General features: G+C 45.3%; 1 protein-coding gene across 10 annotated transcripts in view; it reads left to right on the forward strand.

Moving 5' to 3' along the window:
• The window catches only part of MNT (MAX network transcriptional repressor), a 110,096-nt gene that overhangs the window by 48,374 nt on the left and 40,259 nt on the right, over positions 1–21,463 (forward strand). For 2 of the 10 annotated variants that reach the window (XM_064523050.1, XM_064523049.1), the window contains exons 6-9: positions 737–805; positions 4,561–8,007; positions 8,092–8,221; positions 10,236–10,384. Coding sequence is in view for 2 of the 10 variants with exons in the window: in XM_064523043.1 (XP_064379113.1) it covers positions 11,621–11,693 (73 nt within the window). In the remaining 8 variants the exon portion in view is untranslated. Of the gene's footprint in view, positions 1–736; positions 806–2,149; positions 10,385–11,562; positions 11,694–12,640; positions 12,787–15,163; positions 15,352–21,463 lie in introns of those variants that run through there. The other 8 variants (XM_064523046.1, XM_064523047.1, XM_064523045.1 and 5 more) reach the window with 8 other exon arrangements.

The raw sequence follows: 21,463 nt of genomic DNA on the forward strand, positions 1-21,463 counted from the left end.
AATGGTATATGTGTGCAACATAGAAAAGGCAAGGGTTTGCTCTTGTTCCTTGTTGTAATTTTAGTTCTGAGGTTTTGTGGGGAAACCTAATCTGAAATTGCTCATAAATTGGCTTTCTGGTTGTTACATTAAGCTGGATTACCCAGGGTAAAGCTTTGATTTTTAGATTTTTAAATGCTGAATAATTTATGTGCACATTGCCTACTAAACTAGACTGTGGCAGTTTGGTTGCTCTAGCCCTTTTTAAAAGGGATCCAGACAATGACTGTTTTAAGACACAGGCAAACTTTTAATTCTCTTACTTTTAAATGCCTGTTTAAAAAAAAGGGGGGGGGAGTTTACATCATTTTATGTTACCATGGTTTTATTTTATAGTGCCCAATAGTGTAGTCCTACTGCAAGCACTAAGGATGATTTTTAGAGCTGTTATTCCTTAAAACTTGCTTTTGCTATCATTCCATTTTAATATGGGCATACATTACAGTAAGGAAATGTTCAATGCAGGCATGAATACATAGAGCCAGAAAGTGAAAATTATATTTTTATGAACCATACAGATGTCTATCATAAATCTAAATAAAACCCTTTTTCAGAGTTTTTGTCAAATTAAATTGGTTTGAGCCATTCAAAAACTTCTATTTTTTATATATATGTATTGTAGAATACATTTAAAAATAAAATAAGTTACGTTGAGACATAACTTATTTAGTCAAGTGTTTGCATTGTCATTGTGCAGAGCCTTTGTCCCTGAAGAGCTTAACACACGCCTGTATGAGTTTACATCATGTCCGGACTTTGATGCTGGGTATGTAAAGTCTATAATAACTACATTTTATTTTTAATATACTACATTTTTACTGACTGTAGGAAACGGGGCCAGAATGTGTTGATTATTCCCTCATGGTGGATCAGCTTTGGTTAACTCATCAAAAGCAAGAAACATCTATTAAATGTTCTTTTGCTGAGTCCTCAATTTAAATGAACTTGCAGGGAGCAGCGAATATTTTTCCTCCCATTTTCTCTGGACTAGTTTCTGCAGCCCTCAGAGGTCACAGCCTCCCCGGAGAGGCCAGACTAATGTCTGAGAAACGCTGCTCTGAACAAGTCCAAATGCCGCTATTCAGCAACACTATAATAATCTCACCTAAATACACCAGCTTCCATCCATCAAATGATTGACTCAATATATGAAAAACCCTCTGTAATTGTAATCACACAATGCTGGCTAGCAAACTATTCTTTACACAGGCCTTTACCAAGACAGTGTATTATCCTTGCACAATAAGTTATTGACACCATGTCAGATGCTGACATTTATAGTGGGGTTATTGACAACGATTGTTCGGTGCTGTAAACAGATGGCTGCATATAGCTCTTTGCATCATGCCTCTATCACGCCTGCTTATCCTGAGCTTTATAAACACAGAGATCACTCCAGCACTCCCCAGTTCAGGGATTGCGTTACAGGGGCAGTAGTCACCGCTGTGTAGTTGAAGGCTTGAAGTAGGGATTCTGCCTCTTTGTTTATATGAAAAATACAGTGTGTCCTATGCAAACTAACAGCACTTGCTGTCTGAGTACGACCTAGTAAATCAAGAACTGTTTCACACACACACATTCCTCTCTATTACCCAAGCAGATAAGGTTTACTCAGCAGAACTCTTGCTTCCTCATTTCTTGTTTGGCTGGATCATTAGCATATTCTCTTTTTGTCTGTTTGGTTTTATTTAATTGTAGCTGTCTACAGTTTTTAGTATTTTTGCATTAAAGACAAGCACTTAATATGTATGCAGATCTCTCAAATGCCTATATCTCAATTTAGCAGCCTCAGATAGAAATTGTTCCCTCTCTATTACTGCATAAAAGTAAGTATAGTGTCATAAATGTTTACTTGATTGGCTAATCGGCCTAGAAATGCTCGCAGAATTGAATAATACTACCATACAACAGTGTTGACATCATAATGTCTTTGAAATAGAAAATTGTAGAAAACCTTTATCATACTATACTCATTGCTATTTAGATTTCGAGGCTAATTATTGCCTACAACTATGCTATAAGTTTAATAATATTGCATTTTTTTAGAAAGCTCCTGGAAACAGAAGCTCATGGTTAAACTGGAAAGTCTGCAAATGCACAAAACCTCTCTCTGGAAATTGTGCAGAGAGATTGTACTTTACTGGAACAAGCCCATGGGAGAGCTCTGGGTTACTAAGGTGAAAAGAGATGCACTGAAGGCATTAGATTGTAGCAGTGTGTGGGTCCATCTACTGGTCGTACTAAAAAATTGTTAGCTGTCTCACTGGGAAAAGAACTTGATTTCTGGTCTCTGATATCAATGCTGAAGAATAAAATTCCTTTAAAATACTGACTAGGCAAGCATGAGTAGGAATAACTTGCCACCAGTTATTTGGGGCATCTTATGCATTAGGAGAGCTGACTGCAAGTATGCATCCCTATTAATGCCTTAATATCTCCCATTTGCATGTAGTTTTCCCCACACAGTCCTGTGAGACACCAGGCTACCAAAGTACTGCAGATGGAGAATATGGGATCTAAGTATATCTACACTGCAGTCTGCTGAGCACTATAAATATGACCCATCTTAGCAGTCTGCCCCGGAAGCACAGAGCTGTGAGCTAGTTTACCTTGCTTTTGCTTAGAGTCATTTTGGGTATCCCTGCCGTGCACTTCGGAGCAGACAGAACTGGAGGAAGAGAGAGCAGCTGATAAAGATATAAGAAGACATTGATACCGATATACTATATAGAGCTTTGGTATCCACAAGAGTGACTCAAAAATTGAGAGAGTAAAGAAAAATTACCTTTAATGCTTCCAGAGGTTTAGAATATATCTCACAGTGAGAAACTTATAACAGCTTGATGTATTTGGTTTACCCAAAAGGTTGAAAGATGAGTGCATTACAATATTAAACTACATTTCTGGGGAGGAAATACAAGGTACTAATCGTTTCCTTGAGCTAGTAGACGAAGGTGTAACAAGGCCAAGTGCCTGGAAGCTGAATTCAGACATCTTCAAGGTAAAAATTAAGCACATCTTTTTACTGGAGACTGTAATTAACCACTGGGACAAAGTACCTATGGCAGTGCTGAATTTTCCTGCTTGTGATATCTGCAGATCGCAGCTAGGTATTTTTTGGAAGATATGCCCTAGCATAGTATAAGCTATCCTTACGTTAAGCCAAAGTTATGGGGCACAATATGGAGATTACTGGGTAAAATGCATTGGCATATATGTATGAGACGTCAGAGCAGATGATCTAAAGATCCTCTGACCTTAATTATCAGGAATGGGTTGTATTTTCTGATTTATACTCACACACACTCACACTAACAGAAGCAAAACACCAAATACCCAGGAGAACCTGGAGAAATCTGAAGAGTTTTTAAGGACATTAACCTAGTCTTGGCACTTCCCTGTGCTGCCGGAAGGTGGCATATAGGGCATTTACATTCTATGTTCGGTTTTATTGTGGAGAGAAACTGGGAAGTTTTTAGGCATAGCTGCAGATCTGTACAAGACCTATTCACCATTAAGTCCTGGTTAATCACTCTTCATGATTAAGTATCTACAGTAAGAATGTATGCATCATTAAAACCATAAATAAAGGGATCACAGAGAAAGTCAGAATGTTTCAGTCAGGAAAGAGCATTATCTATTTTCACCCTTGTGGTTTTTTGCATTCAATACTTGAATTTCAAAATGAAAATATTGAGATAAATTCCAGCTTTCACGTGAGTACGGTTGGGCTAATTTCTTATCCGGTGTGAAGTTTAAAAAAGAATATGCTCTCATCTGATCACTTACGTTCAGTTACAGTTTGGGCCCTGAGCAGGAAAGCATTTAAGCAGACAATAAAACTGTAAGTAGTTGAGTATTCCCACTGACCCCAGCAGGATTATTCGGAGGCCTGAAGTGAAGTGATCTGTTCAGAATAGGGAAAAGAAGAACAAAGCAAATTCTTGTCTGCTACACTGGAAGCCAAGAGTCTCGCTCGCTAGCTGGAGGGACGGATGATGGGAATTTATGATCTGGAGCTCAGAAAACAGAGTTCTGTCCCCCGCACTGACACAGGCTTTCAGGGGGTGATTCCCTATTTAACACAGGGTTTTGTTTGATCTAGGAAATGTCTCAGCACTTTGTCTAGTAATGCCCCAATGATCCGACCTGATGCAAAGCTAAATAACGGTAGAGTGTGTGAGAACAAATAACATATAATGAGGGAGGCAAATAATAATGATAGATAATAGAGAACCTGAGAATGACATGAGCTTTTCATTGTAGTGGCACAAAATCAATAACCCAAGTTCCTAATCTGATTTATATTTGAAGGTTTATAGATAGTGTAAGTAGTGAATATTATTTAACTATAGAAAGTAATATAGCTGGGGTTTTAAAAGACATTTAATGAGCTTACATATCCAAGAGGCTCTAAAACCAACTATTTTCAAATCAAGAAAGAAAAATTTTGGCTTGGATGTGACTTGTTACTTCGGTAGTAAAAAGTCCTCATTTAGGCATTCCTTTTTCTCTCAACAGACACAACTAGGAAGGGATAATCCATAAAAGCTACTTTCCAGTGAGAAAAAAGATGAAAGCAGGTAACTGATGCCTGCCGGCACACAGGACACTGCTGCAAGATCGCAGTGTGATCTCCAGATTGTCTCCAACCGGCAGAAGGTTAGTGCGTAGGGTCAGTGGCGAGAGCGTCAGGCAGAGGGATGTGCTGGTGAAGCCACTCCTGAGTTACAGTGTGCAGCCAACGTCTTCCCTCCAGAGCTGTATCGTAGGTTTTGAAAGAACATCCTCATGCCAACAGTGGAAACACCCAACAGCTGCTCCTTACGAGCCTCACGCTGCCGCCTGCTCCAGGCACCTCCCACAAGGAAGTGAGTGTGAATAATCTCCGAAACGGGGAAAAAATCTAAGTTACAGATATTCCAAGAAAGCTAAACTTATTCTTGCTCACATGATGCAAGAATCCTTTGGACGGTTTTGTGTAAGTTGAGGCTGTTTACTGTATAAGCAGAAAGGAAGTAAGCAGAATAACAGGAAAAGGGAGATTGTCGAGTCTTCAGCAGTATTGCAGTTATTCTTTCAGATTTGGACACCTGAAGTTGTTTTTCTTTAAATCCATCATTTCCCTAGTATGGAATATGATCTTCAGGATATTATGTGATCCTCGTCTCCTTTTGCAAACAGATGGCATTGTAAGATAATGTCATCCTTAAAATGGCAATTTTTGTCTCCTTTGGAGTCTTGTCTTTTCTTTTCTCCTCCCCCGCCTTTTTCTGAAAGAGTGCATATAAGGACATATAATGGGACCTATAACCACTGCTTGTTTTCCCTGGGCTATCAATGTATGGCTACCATAATCATAATTATAAATAAATATTTGAACTTTATGTAATGCCATCAGCAAACCTGAAAATAAGGAAACACATTTTACTGAGTACGGTAAGACTCTATTTGTTTTGCTATTCAAAATGCTTAAATTGTTTTCTCACAGCCCAGCTTCATGTTTAAGATGTTATCCAAAATCACCACTCATAGCACATGGAAGCAATTTCATTCATTAGCTCCATTGATTTTAAGCTTACTTCAACAGGATTATGATAGAGATTGATACATGTACTATCTGAATATCATCCAATACTTCCTAAAGGACTAAATAGAAAATACTAAACAAATAAGAAAGTTAAAATGCCCTCAGCATTCCCCCCAAAGAGTTAAAAATACACATCTCTGAAACTATATATACTTGTAAAGGAAACAAAAGCATTAAATTCTCATAGGTTACAGCTTATCTTTGGAGAAGATGAAAAAATATTAGTCAAAGGATCTGACTGAGAGTTTCAGAACTACAGATAGAAACGGAAAAGTAATTCTAACACCATCAGATAATGTAATGGAAATTTGCCATTCCAGCAGTATATACAAGAGTTATCAGTGAGGCTGTGAAGAATAAGCAGTTGTGACAAGTCAGCGCAGCAGAAACCTCAGTGACCCTCCCAGGGAAAGGCCTTTGCACCCTGCAGTTATTTCCTGCCTCTAAGTTGTTCGCAAGAGCAGCCCAGATAAGGAAGAGCAGCGTAACCCAGAATAGAATTGCTTAAGCCATGCAGTCTGCAGGGAAAGCTTTTTCCAGAGGAAGACACTGACTTCAGAACAAATTACTATTTTTTTTTTGGTGTCCTCAGCCCTAGAAGTCTGCGCTCTGCTGCACTGCATGTATAGCCCAGTGTCTTCTCTTTGTAAGTGTGGGGCATAACAGGGTAGAAATTGGACTTCTCTGTACTTTTAGCACATATGCAGAGTTTTAAAAACTCTCCACAAATGCTCACAAAGTCAATCCAAATACCTTAAGTGTTCCAGTTTGTTGCTGTCCCTAGTAACAGGGTCAAATGATTCAGCAGAAACCTTTCTTAGTATAATCCTCCAGAGGTAGATGAATACACAATTGATGGAGTTTGGATATGTTCCCAAGCTGCTACGTTGGTTGGGTCCAAAAGCTCGCGATAAATGAATTTAATCAGGAAACATCGCTCGGTCTGATACGAATGTCTAATGGCACCAATTTGTACTTTCAGCTGCCAAAGTCAGGAGCTAGCTTAGTAGTCAAGAGCCCAATGAGCCCAAGGTTTCAGAACAAACAACTCTCCTTGGAGATTAAAGTGTTGCAAAAGATGTTACTAGACAGCCAGAGGGAGAGTTTCGCCTCTCACTAAAGCAGTTAACCCAGCACATGCCTCAACTATTCAAATGTATCTGAAAACATTTCTTTTAAAAGCTGTATTTTAACAAGTATTCTGCTTTAGACCATTGCTGTTTTATTTTCAGTGAGGTCCTCTTATAATTCATTTTTGTTGCACTTATTTTTTTATCTGACCTGCCAAAAAGTAAGAGTTTGTAACATTTCTGTGGTATAAAGTCTCAAGTGGCTATCCGAACCATTGACTGAAAAGCAGTGGGAAGGTCTGTGAGTCCCTGCGTAGTACCTGTGGCTAAGAGGTATTGTTTGTAAAGCAAGTTTGAGAGCAGAATAGCTGTACAGTCTTAAAAGTGGGACCATCTAGAAGAACATTCTGTCCACCTGCATGGTTTGCAGGATTACATATAGTATGAAAGAGAGGAGGTGGTTAGAGGAAGAATCTGTGGTCTACCCTAGTTACATACATAGACCTGTTCTACAAAACTTCAGATCACAGCAGCAACCTAGATTGCAATAAATGTTTGTCCCAGCTGTGGATTTCATCCCTTCTGTCTCTCTGCTAGACAGTCTAAATCACCATTTTTTTCCATTATATTGTTGTCTGACTGCAGTGCTTTTTGGAAGTGCCAGACTGACAAGTATAAAATCTGAAATCTGATAGTCCTGTAATATGCACAGCAAAAATAGCATGAGTTGCACGCTGGCCTACCCAAAGCTCTGCTGGTGTTCTTAGCTTTGGTTTGCCAGGTGCCATTTAGTTCTTGGCTCCTCTGCTATGATCAGACTAGTCTAATTTTTGGATGTAGCATATACAAACATAGACAGCACTTGCAAAATATATCTAAATATGTCCAGGATACAAATCGAAGCACTTAGAAGTTCGGAAATGTCAGATCAAGTTTGCCCTAAAGTAGCTGTTATTGAGCTCCTTAGGATGTATGCACTTACTTATATCAGTAATTATACTATTATATGAGTAACTATACTATAATATTATAATATAGTAATTATACATATGATGTACGTATTTTTACACAAGTCTCCTGCTTAATTTAGTACACAGACTAGACTTCTACTACAAAGAATCAGGGCTGAGTCATGAAGGGCATTTATGCTGTTAAAACTCTGTTTCATTTATTGCAGAAGTTGCAAGGTGTGAGTCTGAGAAGGTTTTCAGGAAGAGAAGGGATGATTGAACAGTTAGAGCAGCTGAATAGTTCCTTGCAGAATTGAGTGCATCTCTCCATTAGCTACAGATAGCTAGATGATACCAGGTAAGTTACTTCAGACTTTCCCAGATAGTCAGTAACTACATCTTCCACTCTTTTGTGACGATACATTCATTAATGTCTGTGAAGAATTCAGATAACATAGAGACGAGGGCATGGAAAAGCCTGGGAGGAAATGACTAATTCCATCTGCAGAGAAAGATGTGATGAGTGTGCAATAAGTGAAGCCATCCGCAATACACAGAACGACGAGGATAAGGTAACATACTGAATAACTCTTACTCGAAAGATTCCCGTGGTGTCACAGATCGTACAGAATGCATACACATAAAGAAGCCACTTAAAAGCTCCATAAAACTCTGGAGTGCTTGATTTTGCCTCCCTAACATTCTTAAGGTTTTGATCTGTAAATTTCTAGAATTTAATAGAATGAGAATTCTCTCAGAAAAAAGTCCTATTTTTTTCAGTCCCATTCCTTCAGTGAGGTGTATTATTTTTGCTAATCCATTTCTCTTATCTTTATTTCGATATCTATTCCACTCCCCCAAAATAAGCCAGTCAGAGTCAGATACTTAATATGGAAAAATCCAATGTGAATAATTACATTTTTATTTAGTTTTACAAGCTACTGAAAAAGGGGCCTTATAATAGAAAATGTTAGGTGACCTTAAGCATAGGCAGTACTTTCAGCTCCGCTTGGAGATATTTCCAAATGAGCAGGAACTACATGTGACGACTTTCTGTGGACGCTTTTCAAAAGACTCCCTCTTTCCTTGCCTTTGCTCAATAGAAAGGGCTTGGATTTTCCTTTCTGTGTGGCCACATCATCAGACACGAAGCAGGATAGGCAGACGCAGCAGAGCACTTAGTCATGCACCACCACAGAATCTGTGGTTAGGAACAGTTCAGAAAAGGTCCTTTTCAAACAGTCCAGAGGACAGAACTTTGAAGAAAAATCCACCATGAGAAATTCGTACTGAGATCCTAGCCTGTTTATGATCAAAAACTTTTCTTTATGGCAATTTTAAGACTTTATCTTAAAGATTTCAGACTTGCTGTCCAAGTTCGTAATGGACTGTATTTAAAAAATAATTTTATTTTCTTTACCTTAGGGTACTTGGGGGCAAATTTAGCCATTGAAGCTAGGCAATACAAGACACGCTGTTAAGTTTTCCCATATGTATGTGTATCAACATGTATTTTGTTTTCAAGCCAAGCGAAGTAATACTCTTACAAAAATTCTGAAAATCCAGTCTCCTAACATATTTTTATTCTGTGCGATTTGTTTACACCATACATTTAACTAAAAGTGGATATTAACCAAAAGGTCTGCCGGTTTCACTTTTGTTTTGAGTTCCTTCTGATTCGTTTCCCTTTTTGACTGTTGGACTGGCACGATGCCGCACGGTTTGGGTTGCTAGCGCTGTGGAGGAGTGTCCGTTATTTAGTTAAACAAACCTGTATTAGATCTAATGGGACCATTTCTAACAGCAATAGACTGGGCAAGAACTTTTTTATAAAAAAGGAATTGTGAAGTTCTGTGTCTTACTTCCGCGAGTCGGAACACCTTCATAGCCTGCGCTGATTTACCTCCCCAGCGCACTTGCTGTGCAGGTGGCTCTCTGCGTCCTCGTGCCCCTCAGGTCATCTCGGTCATAACTGTGATTACAGAAGAGGCGCAGTCCTTGCCCGGGCCCCCCCCGGGGTGTGCCGGGAGCTCCTGCGAGCAGCATTTACCCTCACATGGAGCAGCCCAGAGCCGTACGGCAGTTGTTAATTAGCAATGGTTTTATGTCGTCGGTCTGTTGAGGAGGTTTCAGCACCAGACAGATTTCCGAGGTGCTGCAGGAGGGAGCGCTGGACCTCCCGCGGCTGCGAGCCGCCTCGCTGCCAGGGCTGCCTGCCCCAGGGTGCTGTCCCACCCGTGGCACTTCTGTGATGGTCCCCACTTTATTTTTTGCAAAGAATCTAACTAGTCAAACAATCTTGTTTACATACAAACCATTTTAAGAGAGACCAAAGGATTTCTGATCTTTGTGGCCATTGTTCTCCCTTAAAACATGGGCCCGTCACTGGTAAGTGTCCGAGCAGTCGTTGGTCCCAGCAGGGAGAGGGCACTCGAGCGGGTCTCTGTGCCCCCAACACACGGCTGGTGGCAAACAGACACCTGGGGCAGGTGCCTGATGGAAGCGTCACTGGGGGAGAGGCGACACCTCTAACCACAGCTCGGGGGCAGGCTGAGATCTGGCCTACATAATTAATCTATCCCGCAGATCTGCAGGCACGGCTGGAGCTGGCAGGCATGCTGCAGAGGCGGCCCCGGACGGGGAGGCACGGAGAGTTCGTCTGCTCCTCACCGCGCGGAGATGGTCTCCTCGCTGCAGATCGGGACCCGAAGGCGAGGTGCCGGCGTGCCTGCAAGGTAAGGCGCCGCTGGCGTGCGCGGACACGGGGTGCCCAGCCCGGCCTTTCTGCTGGCGCTGCTGTGCTGTTCCGGGTGCCTCTTCCCAGGCTGGTGCAACACCGGGGCCCCTGCACCGGTGCAGTTCGCAGTGAGGTGGGTGCCCAGCCTTCCCCGGCGTGCACGCCGTGCCCTCTGCCCTGTGCCCCCCGTGCACCGTGTGCCCTGTACCGTGCACCACGGGGCCTGCCCATACGGCACGCACCCGCGCTCAGCACCCTGCCCCTTTCGGCGAGCCCCCTGCAAGCGGTGCCAGGCTCTGTGCAGCCTGTGCCGTGCCCTGCGCCCCGTGCGGCATGCCCCGTGCTGTGTGCGGCATGCCCCGTGTGACCCGCCCCGTGCAGCATGCCCCGTGCCCCGTGCTGTGTGCAGCATGCACCATGCCCCGTGCCCCGTGCTGTGTGCAGCATGCCCCGTGCAGCATGCCCCGTGCCCCGTGCAGCGTGCCGCGTGCCCCGTGCAGCCCGCCCGGTTGCGCAGTGCAGCGCGCGTGCCCTGCCGCGCGCCCCGCCCGCTGGGAGCGAGCGGAGCGGCGCGGCGGGCCGCGGGGTCAGGGCGGGTGAGGCGGGGGCCGCGGGGCGCTGCGCCTTTAACGCGGGCGCCGGCGGAGCGGGGTGCCCATGTGGAGGTGCTCCATGCCTTGTTGTCCTCCGCGCCGATTGGCCCGCGGCGCGATGACATATTTTAATAGGATGCAAACGCACTGCGGGGGGAGGATCGCCCGGAAAACCCGGCAGCGGGAACGCGCCGCCCGCACGGCCGGGCCGGGCGGCTTCCCCGCCTCCGCCCCGCTCGGGTCCCCGCACCCGGGCGCGGGGGAGCGGAGGCCGCGCCGGGAGCGGCAGCGCGAGGCGCCCCCTTCCCCCGCGGACGGGGCTCCCGCTGCCGCCGGGCGGCCCCGCCGCAATGAGGGCGCGGGCAGCGGCGCGGCCCCGTCGCCAGCAGCCGGCTGCCCCCGCGGCCCGGCCGTGCCGTCCCGTCCGTGGGCCCGCGCTCCGCGCCGCGTCTTGGCGCCGCCCGCCGCGTAGTAGCGGGGCCGCGCCAGCGCTCGCCTGTTGTGTTTCTGTTACTCCCCGCCATCTTGTCGCGAGCGCTGCTGCCGTCGGGGCGAGCCGCGGGGCGGCGCGGCGCGTGCGGCCGGGCCCGCGCGACGGAGGAGGCGCCGTGAGGCGGCGGCGGCGGCCGGCGACCCGCGCCATGAGCATCGAGACGCTGCTGGAGGCGGCGCGGTTCCTGGAGTGGCAGGCGCAGCAGCAACAGACCGCACGTGGTAAGGGGCCGCCCGCCGCGCCCCGCCGCCTGTCAGCGCCGCCGCCGGACCCGGGCGCGAGCGGGGCGGCGGGGCCGCGCCCGCGGGCCGCGCCGCCGCCCCCCCCGGAGGGGCGCGGGCGGAGGGGGGGCGCGCGGAGCGGCGGGGCGCCTCCGTTACCCGCTGCCGGCGCCGGCGGCGGGGGGCGGCGGGGCCCGCGCGGGCCTCCGGGGCCTGAGGGGGCGGCGGCGGCGGCGGCGGGGGGAGCGCGGCCCGGCCCGCCCCCGCGCGGCGGGGCCCCCGCGAGCGGCCGGCGGCGCCCCCCGCCTCGCGCGGCCGCTGCGCGGGCGTCGGCGCGGGGCCCCCCGCGCCCCCCGGGGCCGCCCCCTCCCCGCCCGGGGCGCGCCGCCGCCGAGCGCTGCGTGTCCGCGCGCCGCGCCGCGGGCGGGGCGGGGGCGGGGCCGGCCGCGCGTGACGCGCCAGGCGCCGCCCTCCACCACGTGCGCGCGGCCCCGCCCTCGCCGCGCCGCGCTGGGGGGCGGGGGCCCGCGCGGCCCCTGGCGCGAGCGCCGCGGGCGCCGTGAGGAGGCGGCGGCCGTTGGGCCGCGCGCGCAGCCGGGCCCCGCGGAACCGCGCCGGGCAGCACCGCCGCCCCGCTCCCACGCCGCGCAGCGGGGCCGGCCGTTGCCGCGCTGCCCTGCGCCGCCTTTGTTGGCCTCCCTCCGGTGCCGTTCGCCCCCCGCAGCGGCGAGCGCGGCCCTGCCGGCAGGAGGAATCCCGGTTCCCCGTGCGAGGGGTTCGGCCGGTCGGAGCGTTCCCCAGCGGCTGCGCTGTCAGCTGGGGACTTCCGAGGGAAGATTCCTGAAAAACTGCTGCGGAGCCGTTTTTGTTTCTCATTCCGGTGTTGCAAAGGGCGAGGGAGGTTTAACGCAGCGTTAGCTCAGCGCCGCGAGCGGTACCTGCCGCAGAAGCGCGGAGGAGAGCAGCTCCCTTTGTGTGCCGCTGCCGTGGGATGGAGCTGGAGACCTATTGTCTCACTGATGAGTCATGCAGGAGACAGTAGATGTTATGAAGCAAGGCAGCTCGAGACACGCAGGGGCAAAAGACTTCCTCAGTAAGAATCAGAAATGGGCATTTACGGGCTGCCATCGCCCTCTTTTCCAGGCTGGTGTTAACAACATCATGGCCGAGGCGGGGAGTTTCACCTGCATCCCAGCGCAGCGCTGCTTTAGGGTGAAGGAAGAAGGTCCTCGTGTCCGCTTTACATGTGTGATGGCTTTATCGCCTTCCCAGTCAGAGGTGCTCGCTGGCTAACGTGAATGTTCTCAGTTCTGTGGTGCACAGATGGTGAACGTGCTCTAGACGTAGAAGAGCTTAAATGTTTGAGACATGGTGTTTTGCAGTGTTGGTTATTACACTTTCTACCCCGGAAGAGATGGTAGTTATTATGCAGGTACCCCACACCAAGCGACTGTTTTGTAACCTGGTGCAACAAGTGAGGGTCTAGAATACGTGGGAAGAAGTGCTGACTGCAAGGCAAAGGGGGGCAAAAGTGATCCGACAGTGTACTGTTCGACCATCCTCAAAGGCAGAAATTGTTTTTAAGTGGATCTTTGGCAAGGCAGTGCAGCAAAAAATGATCAGGGAGGGCAAAATGATCAGAGAGGGCTTTCTGTGTGTAAGGAGAGGCATGGAGGAGTGTGTAGAGATGTTGTCTTTATGCTGGGATACAGCCCAGGTAGGAGCTGCCTCGGTGCTCGTGCTGCACCGGTGCTGTGCTTCCTCGGTTAGAAGCAGATGCTTCGCCTTCCATTGTACTAAACATAGTTATAACTTTTGCTGTAATGGAACATACTAGGAGTAGTAAAATTATTGATAGATAAGAAGTGTTAGTGCAAATGGAGACTAGTTCAGGGAAGTCATTAGTACCAGGAAGACGACTGGTATGAGAGGGAGGAGGCAATCATGTGAACTTTGGGTAACAGGAAAGTGTTAGGAGAGAACACAGGCAAAGCAGTAGCTGGGAAACAGTATTCGGCCAACAATAAAGCATTCAAGATTGGCTTCCTTCCCTCTCTTTCTTCTTCCTCTTCTACTCCCTTCAGATACACGCTCTAGTTTAAACAAGAACTCAAAGAAGTCTTACAGCCTGTATTATACCCACAGTTATACTGTGTGATTCTCAGGATCTAGTTTGGCCTTAAAAGCAATCCAGTTTGAGAACAGCATTAAAAAATCCAAAATAAAGCTTATTCAAGGCTGTCAAGGTCTAAAGATGACAGAGGTACTAGAGAAGGCTTGGCCTTGCAAGGGAGAGCAACCCATGAGTCTGCTCGGGTGTTGCTGCTGCCTAGTGTAAATGTGGTGGTGAACACGTTCTGGGATGATTCCTGCTGTATCTCCCCAGCAAAGGGGCCTGGGTAGGCCGCACTGCCCCCAGACTCGCTCTGCTCTCAGTTTCTGCAGAGTTGCTGCAGCGTGGAACTGTCCACCGGGCAAAGGCAGCAGCACACCGCGCCTGTGCTGGGTGCCGCGGGAACGCTGCCGGGCTGTCGTTTGTGTGTTCCGTTCTTCATGTAACGAAGCCAGAGCCTAGCTGATGTCGAGGTCCTCCTACCAACTAGGTGACAAAATGTAATAAATACTTAGCCCATTTCCTTTTTCAAGCCTGAGAGCAGAGGAGAAAAAGGTCTTCCATTCAGCTAGGCATTCATTATCCTTCTTTTATGAGGAAGAAGATTGAAAGATGGGAAGAAAGCAAGGTTTGGGATGAAGGAGAGCAGAACGATTTTGGGAGGGAAGGTGATGATTAAAGTAAGGCTGAGCCTCTTCTTGGGGACTCTTGGAAATGTGGAATGCTTCAGTGTTTGCACATGAAAACCTACTCTGAGAAATAGCCACTGGTGTAGAGTCATGCACTGCTCTCGTGTGAAACCATGCAGGGGTGCAGATTAGAGTATTTCATTATCCTACTTAGATGTGCATTATCCATCTGACCATCTTATCTCAATAAATCTACTGATGAAAGTATAGCCTGGGGACCTGTGTGAACTCAGGTTGGCATCTGGCTTTGCCAGTGTTGCCAGTATAGTGTGAATTTGGGCAGCAGACTTACCTGCTGGCTGTTCATGAGAGAGATCAGTAATTTCCTGTCTGCCAAGGATACTGGGAGATTTCATTCATTAGTGTTTGTAAAGCAGTCAGATTCCAGAAAGCAACAGGAAAGAGATCAGTGCTAAAGCCAAAGAATACTTCTGTGGCACCAAGATACAGAAATACCTGAAAGAGGTTATCAGTGAGAGAGAGAGCTGTTTTTTGCACAGCACTACTGTAATCTGCTTTCTCACATAGAATCGCGAAGGCATCACTTCTGCCTCTTCATGAGAGGAATAGGCACTTGGTAACCCTATTGGGTGAGAGTTTGTGTTCATTTTCAAAATGCCATTGCTTTCAGCCAGCCAAGAAATCCAGTGCTGAATCTTTCTGAGTTCTGTGTCACAGGTTTTGCAGGAATAGTTCAAGAAGGCCATGGCTGGTTAGAGTTCTCTCCAACTTGTTCTGCAAACCTGGATATGGCCGCTTCCCAGCTGGACAGATGGTAAAGCAGGAGAAGGAGGAGGAACCACTGAAGGAAACAACAGTTAATTCATCTTCACTTTCTCTTTGGACTTCCAGGGAGGTTAGGCCAGCTGCTTTCATCTTTGTCTGTTTCGTTTTTCTTTTGCTGGTTGACAGTTACTGGGTGCAACTCGAATGTTCTCAAACTTTGGGGAGTAATGCAGGGTAAAGTTATTGGGAGAGCATCGTGCACTAAACTGTAATTAATTCACGATCTTCGGGAAGTGAACTGAGGTCTGCAAAGCTATGAAATAGGTCCCTACCTCAACAGCTATCCTTTTGTTCTACATTCCGCATTGCACTATCAAACTGGAGATCCCTTAAGCGCCCAGAGAAGGCTGGTGGTGCAGGAGGTTGGATAGATCTGTGTAGATGTACAGCAAGGGGGATACGGCATCCGTATCCTATCCAGTACAGTGCATATAGCATTTCTTCAGTTTCACAACTAAAACAGTGCTTGGCTTTTGGAGTCATGTCTTGCTGTATTCATCATCGTGCTGATTTCTGCAATCAGACACATGGCTTCCAAATGTTTTCAGACCTTACACAAGTATCTCAGAATGCCTCATTTCCCTAGTAGTAACTGATGCTTTTGCCCTTGTCTGTTTTGTTTTCCATCAGACACACATGTGGCTTTTTCTGCTCTTTCAGCCTTTTTGATGAGTGGAAAATTCAACCATGTAGGCTTTGCTTTTCTTCATTTATAACTAGAGTAGTTTCATTCTGCTGCCTCAGCTCTCTGAGGGATATCTTACCGTTTTGGGGAGTTGCTTGCAACGCTGTTTGGACGTGCCTGTATGGATAGGATGAAACCCTGTCACAGGCCCCATTAATACACCTCAGTAAAACCCAGGCAGCTTTTAATTTGGAACCTGCCTTGTTGTAGCCCTGCAGCACAACACAGTCAGTTTCTGTGTCCGTAGGTAGGTAATCGGGCACTGTGTACAGTACAGTTCCATCTGTGTTTACAAGATGTTTACGAAAAGTCTGTTGAATGTTATATTATATAAATATTTCAAAGAACATAGCTTCAAATCACAGAAAAAGATGGGGTTTAAGTACTTTGTTAAGTATAACAACTTGATAGAGTATAACAACATGATACGGTCTTGATTGGGACCTTGGGAGTGAAAAAGACTTTAGTGCCGTCAGGATCTTTGAGTTGTGCGTGTTTTTTTGTTTGTTTTGTTTTGTTTTGAAGATGATTTCAGACTTTGCTAAAACATTTGCTGGAATTTGAAGGATACAGCACAAGTGGTTAGTTGTTATCTTTCAAGTAAACTGGAAGCCCATGAAATGTAAGTAATAGATTGCATTAGAAGGAACTGTATGTTTCTTAATTACACTGTTGCCCAGACATATCTGATGATTTTTGCATTTATAGAATCCTTATTTTTGATGACACTTCTACAACATAAAAATATCTGCTACTATACTCACTTAAGAATCACAAGTTACCGGCCTCTTTTCCTTGCGTGCTGATTGGAAATCCCAGTTGATATTATGGGTATACTTGGTTTTGTTGCATGCCTTGTGCTGGGATTAACTGACTCAAAAGTATTTTCTTACAAATGCATATGATCGGTATATGTAGATTTGCAGAGAGATTTACAGAAAATGAAACTTCTAAATAGTTTGGCTTGTCATCCGCTGTTCCATTTAATAGGATGGGTCTGCTGAGCATATGCATGATGAAAAATGTTATGTAAATGCTGATACTAGTAATATGTTATTTGGATCCCATTAATTTATGGAAAACGACTTCACGGAGGTGAGGGGAATGATTGATGTTATGCATGTATTGGTATAGTATTAATGCCACTGGAATGCAAACAATAATAGACATACCCTGGAAGTACACCAGGTTGGCCACATCCTTCAGTGTTTCTGTTTGAGTGTTTTGGAGTCAGAATTTTGAAGCACTCTTGTCTCTTTCACATTTGTGCTTTCATTCTTTATAAAGTTGCTGCTGAAAGTTTCTTTTTTTCCTTTTTCCCTGTAAACGAGTGGCTCACATGCACATAAATGTATATGTACATACATGCACAAACACACAAACTGAAGTTCTTTTTCTACCTGTTATTTGCAAACTCCAGAGACATATGATGTGAATTAGAGGGTGGCTGATTTCTTTGAATTTAGGTTAATGTGAGAGTCTTTTATAGTCTAAGAAGACAAATTTATTTATAATTGCAAATAACTAATATTTGTTTTCTTAGGGTTTTCTCTATAGATGTTCATCTACAACCCAGTCAGCTGGTGCTCTCTGCTTTGCTTCATGCTGCGCAATTATGTTTGTAAGCCTTTCATTTTTTTCGAATATTGCCAGCAAGGGGTGACCTAGCAGTAAGCATAATTCTGATTTTTTCCCATCTCATCTAACTGCCATTTTAGCACATATCTTAATTGCATGGGATTGATAAGATGGGTGGTGATCAGAAAGATTTCCTTTAGCTGTACCACCCAGCTTTAATGTTATGGTTGTATGATGTGTATTAGAGATGTTGAAACATATATCTGGATTTCTTTTTCTCTTTTCTGCTCCTTATTTCTTTTTCAATAAATTAGTGTAAATTGTTCATATGCCTAGTATTTGCAATATTTAGTATTTCAAAAGGTAGGTGGTTATTATCTTCTGTAACTGATGGATGGGAAAAATGATGCTCACAGAGGTTAAAAAGCTAGTCTTAGGGTTTTCCCCTTTAGCCTCCCCTGAAAATCTGAGCTGCGAGTCCAGATTCACGCAGTAAAGTGCTGGCAGACTTTGGGACAGAACGTAGGAGTTCTGATTCTCTGCCTCCTGTTCTGGACTAGTGATTAGACCCTGCTGTTTGGGTGTATCCGTGCAGATGGATGAAGACAAGCACCAGCTCATGTGTAGCATGTTTCACCAACAGCTCCGTGTGCCGTACCTCTAATATCCCTCTCAGTAGGTCTTGTAAATACGATGTTGAGACCTCTCTAAGAGCTGTAGAGCTTTTCACGAGAGGCAGCCTGTACCTGGCTAGCTCAGGATGCACACAGACCTCGAATGGATCCGCACACAGCTGTCCATGCGGCCACGTCCCTAGTCATTGCTGGTACACTGCAGACAGCAAATTCACCTGAATTTCTTTCAAGAGAAGTTAAAGCACCTCCCAACAAATAGTGCAGTGTTTATCTTTTTTCGAAGGCTTCCAGACATACCAGAGCTACCTTGCAGCCCCAGGGGAAGCCAGTGTCACAGTGAATGCATGGCAGGTGGAAATAACTCCCTCAGATATAACTGCAGGCTTGACTTTTTGGAGCCTACATAGGTCTGCTGAAACTACTGAATAAATTGACAGCAGCCTTGTTTCAGGAAAATAGTTGCCTCACGTAATCCTAACCTAGCCTGTTACTCAGCTGCTAGACTAAGTAGCTGTTGTGTTCACCTCCCTCCCCACCCCCCCTTATGATTAGTGCTGACCTGGTGTAGGTAATCAGCCTGGGCCATGGGAGTATAAGGGAGCCACAAACTGGCTGCAGTGGAGGACTCTTTTTCTAAATCTGTTGTTGTCTCTATGATTCATTTCTTCTGATAAGCTAAAGTAACTATTTTGTCTCGCTGTCTTGTGAAGCAGCATTGTTTAATAGGTTAACCGCAAGGCTGGAAGTAGGGAATCTTTGCTTTCCTTAGCTCCGCTGTTGTCTTTTTCTGTAGTCTTGGGCATGTCAGTTGAATTTCATGTATAAAATCCTGAGCCTCCTGAAGTTACTGGCAAAACCATATAAACATGAAAACTGTTTTTTAGTTGAACAGAGCCCTGATCCTCGGTGATATCCTGTGGCAGTGAAACCCACAGTGTAATTGTACTCAATTTGTGGAAGGATTTCCATGTGATTTGTTGCTTTCCAGGTATTTCAGATAGCTTCTTCATTTTGGGGTTATGGAATTAGGAATCCCCAATTTGTGCACCTCTGACTAAACTTTTGTGTCTCTTCTTAATCTGAGCAGTCCCAGTTCTTCAGCCTCTCTTCTAGTAAAGTGTAAAATTCCTTGTGTCCATCGTATATTTCTGAAGGTACCTGGTTTGTCTCTCCCTGCTGCTTACCTCTCTTTTCTCACCTAGAGCTGAAGGGTTCAAGACTGAATATGTCTTAAGGGCAGGACATGCAGATTTTGGTCTGTATAACGTCAGTGCAATTCTGTCTGTATTGTTTTCTGGCCACTGTCTATCTTGACTGTTGGGCAGTATAGGCAGCTGGGTGAGGTTTTGTTTTAGATCCCATATTATTTATATAGCCTCTTTTTCTAACATCTAGAGCTATGCAGTTCCCAAAAAGCACTCTTCAGAGCAACTGGCAGGAGTTCTGATAGGAGATGCTGAGAAGGTAGTCTTTTCTTACAGTTGTACTGCTAGTCCATAGATTATGAATCTCACATTAGGAAAACCTTGCTGGAAGAATCCTATAGTGGGGGGGGGGGGGGGGGGGGGCGCGTTTATCAGGTGATTCAGTTGAATGGCCTGCTTTGCCCCAGAATTGGCCAAGCATGTTAAAACTGTTTTATACTAATGAGAGTGTTAATGAGACTGAAGAGATTTGGTCCATTTTGGAAAGTATTTTAATGAATGATAGATATTACATGTAAATAGTCTCCTCAAACCAGGATCCGTTAATGCTACAGCTGATGGTAGTTATAAACAAAAATATTGAGAACCAGACTTCTTTTAAAGGTAAGCAGGTTGTTCAGCAGAAATAACTGTTACTGCGCATTCTCCACAACTGTAGGTGAATTGCATCTAGTTTCAATTTTAGTGGCATTTTGTTGCAGTTATTTGCACATTGGGAGTGCACTGATTGTAGTGAAAATCTTTTCAGGTGACCCCCCCCGGCTCCAGCATGACAATTCTGTAAATTAGAAGTTAAGTTTGGGAAGAGCCTTGCACCAAGATTTACGCTGATGTTTGTATGAATTCAGAGATGACAGGGATAGTCATTACCCTCACATTACTTACAACCTTTTGGATGATCAAGGAACGCTTCCGACTCCTATGCATTTGTATTGTGCTTTGATGGCAGATACTCTTACATTTTTATCTTTTCTTTTTCAAATAGGAAGATAGAATTTTCAGGAGTTATCTGTGTATTCCCAGTAATTTTGGTGAGAAGTAGCTAGTCTTAGCCTCCTTTGGAAACAACCACTGTAGCAGTCTTGTGATTAATAAACAGTAGTGGCCCATCATTTTCGTTGTAGGAATCTAGAAATGTTACATAAAATAATGTCAAGCAAATATGCCTGACTAACAAGCTGGTAGTTAAGCTACAGATCTGGTTTCGCTGTGACTCAGTATATGACATTAAGTCATTTAACCTGTCTTTGCCTCAGTTTCTAGCATCTGTAAAATCCTAACAGTACTTTGTTTGCCTTAAAGAAGTTTGGCAGACTATTTGCATCTTAAGTGTTTGAGATCTGCTTTGAGCAGGTGGATAAAGCGAGGTCTCGGATTCACTTCTCAGCTGTTGTGGGCATGTCAAGTGTCTGGGCTTTTGTTTTAACAGTACATTGCTTGTGTTATGATTTGTTAAAGTCAGCTCGGGCTTACCGTATTTTCTGACTAGTACATTTAAAGCACATCATAGCTCACTGTGTTTCTACAGGCTTCGCAGTCTATCATGCTATCCCCAGAGACAGAAAGGAAGGTGACAAGTTTCTCATGTGTGCGTTGGAGAACATGGGGTTGGATCCTACTTGTCTTCAAAGCCACTTTTTGCTATGAACTGTGACACAGATGCTGTTCAATTGGAAAATAACTGCTTATTAGAATAAATTAATTTTTCTCAGTATTCCTTGAAAATGCTGGTGCCCAGTAGAGAAACACTGAAATAGCATCTTGTGTAGAAACAGCTCTGTTGATTATCTGCCCAGGTAAAGCTCATCAGATGATAGAGCAGAATCAGTAGCAAATCCTGTGCTATTTTGCGTTCATTCTGCCTTTCAGAACCAACATTTTTCTACACTTCTACAATAATGTTTAGTCTTTCTTTAATAATACAATATTCATGGCCTCGTCTGTGTTAGTAGGAATGGAATGGGGCATTTTAGTAGCAGACCGAAATTTGAACACAGTACCTAGCGAGTAGGGGAAGATCTTGTTAAAGATTTGTCTGGTGTTTTACAAGGAGCTTTTTCCTGCAGCCTCATCCATGAA

The sequence above is a fragment of the Dromaius novaehollandiae genome, chromosome 19 (genome assembly GCF_036370855.1).
Source record: "Dromaius novaehollandiae isolate bDroNov1 chromosome 19, bDroNov1.hap1, whole genome shotgun sequence".
Classification (NCBI taxonomy): Eukaryota; Metazoa; Chordata; class Aves; order Casuariiformes; family Dromaiidae; genus Dromaius; species Dromaius novaehollandiae.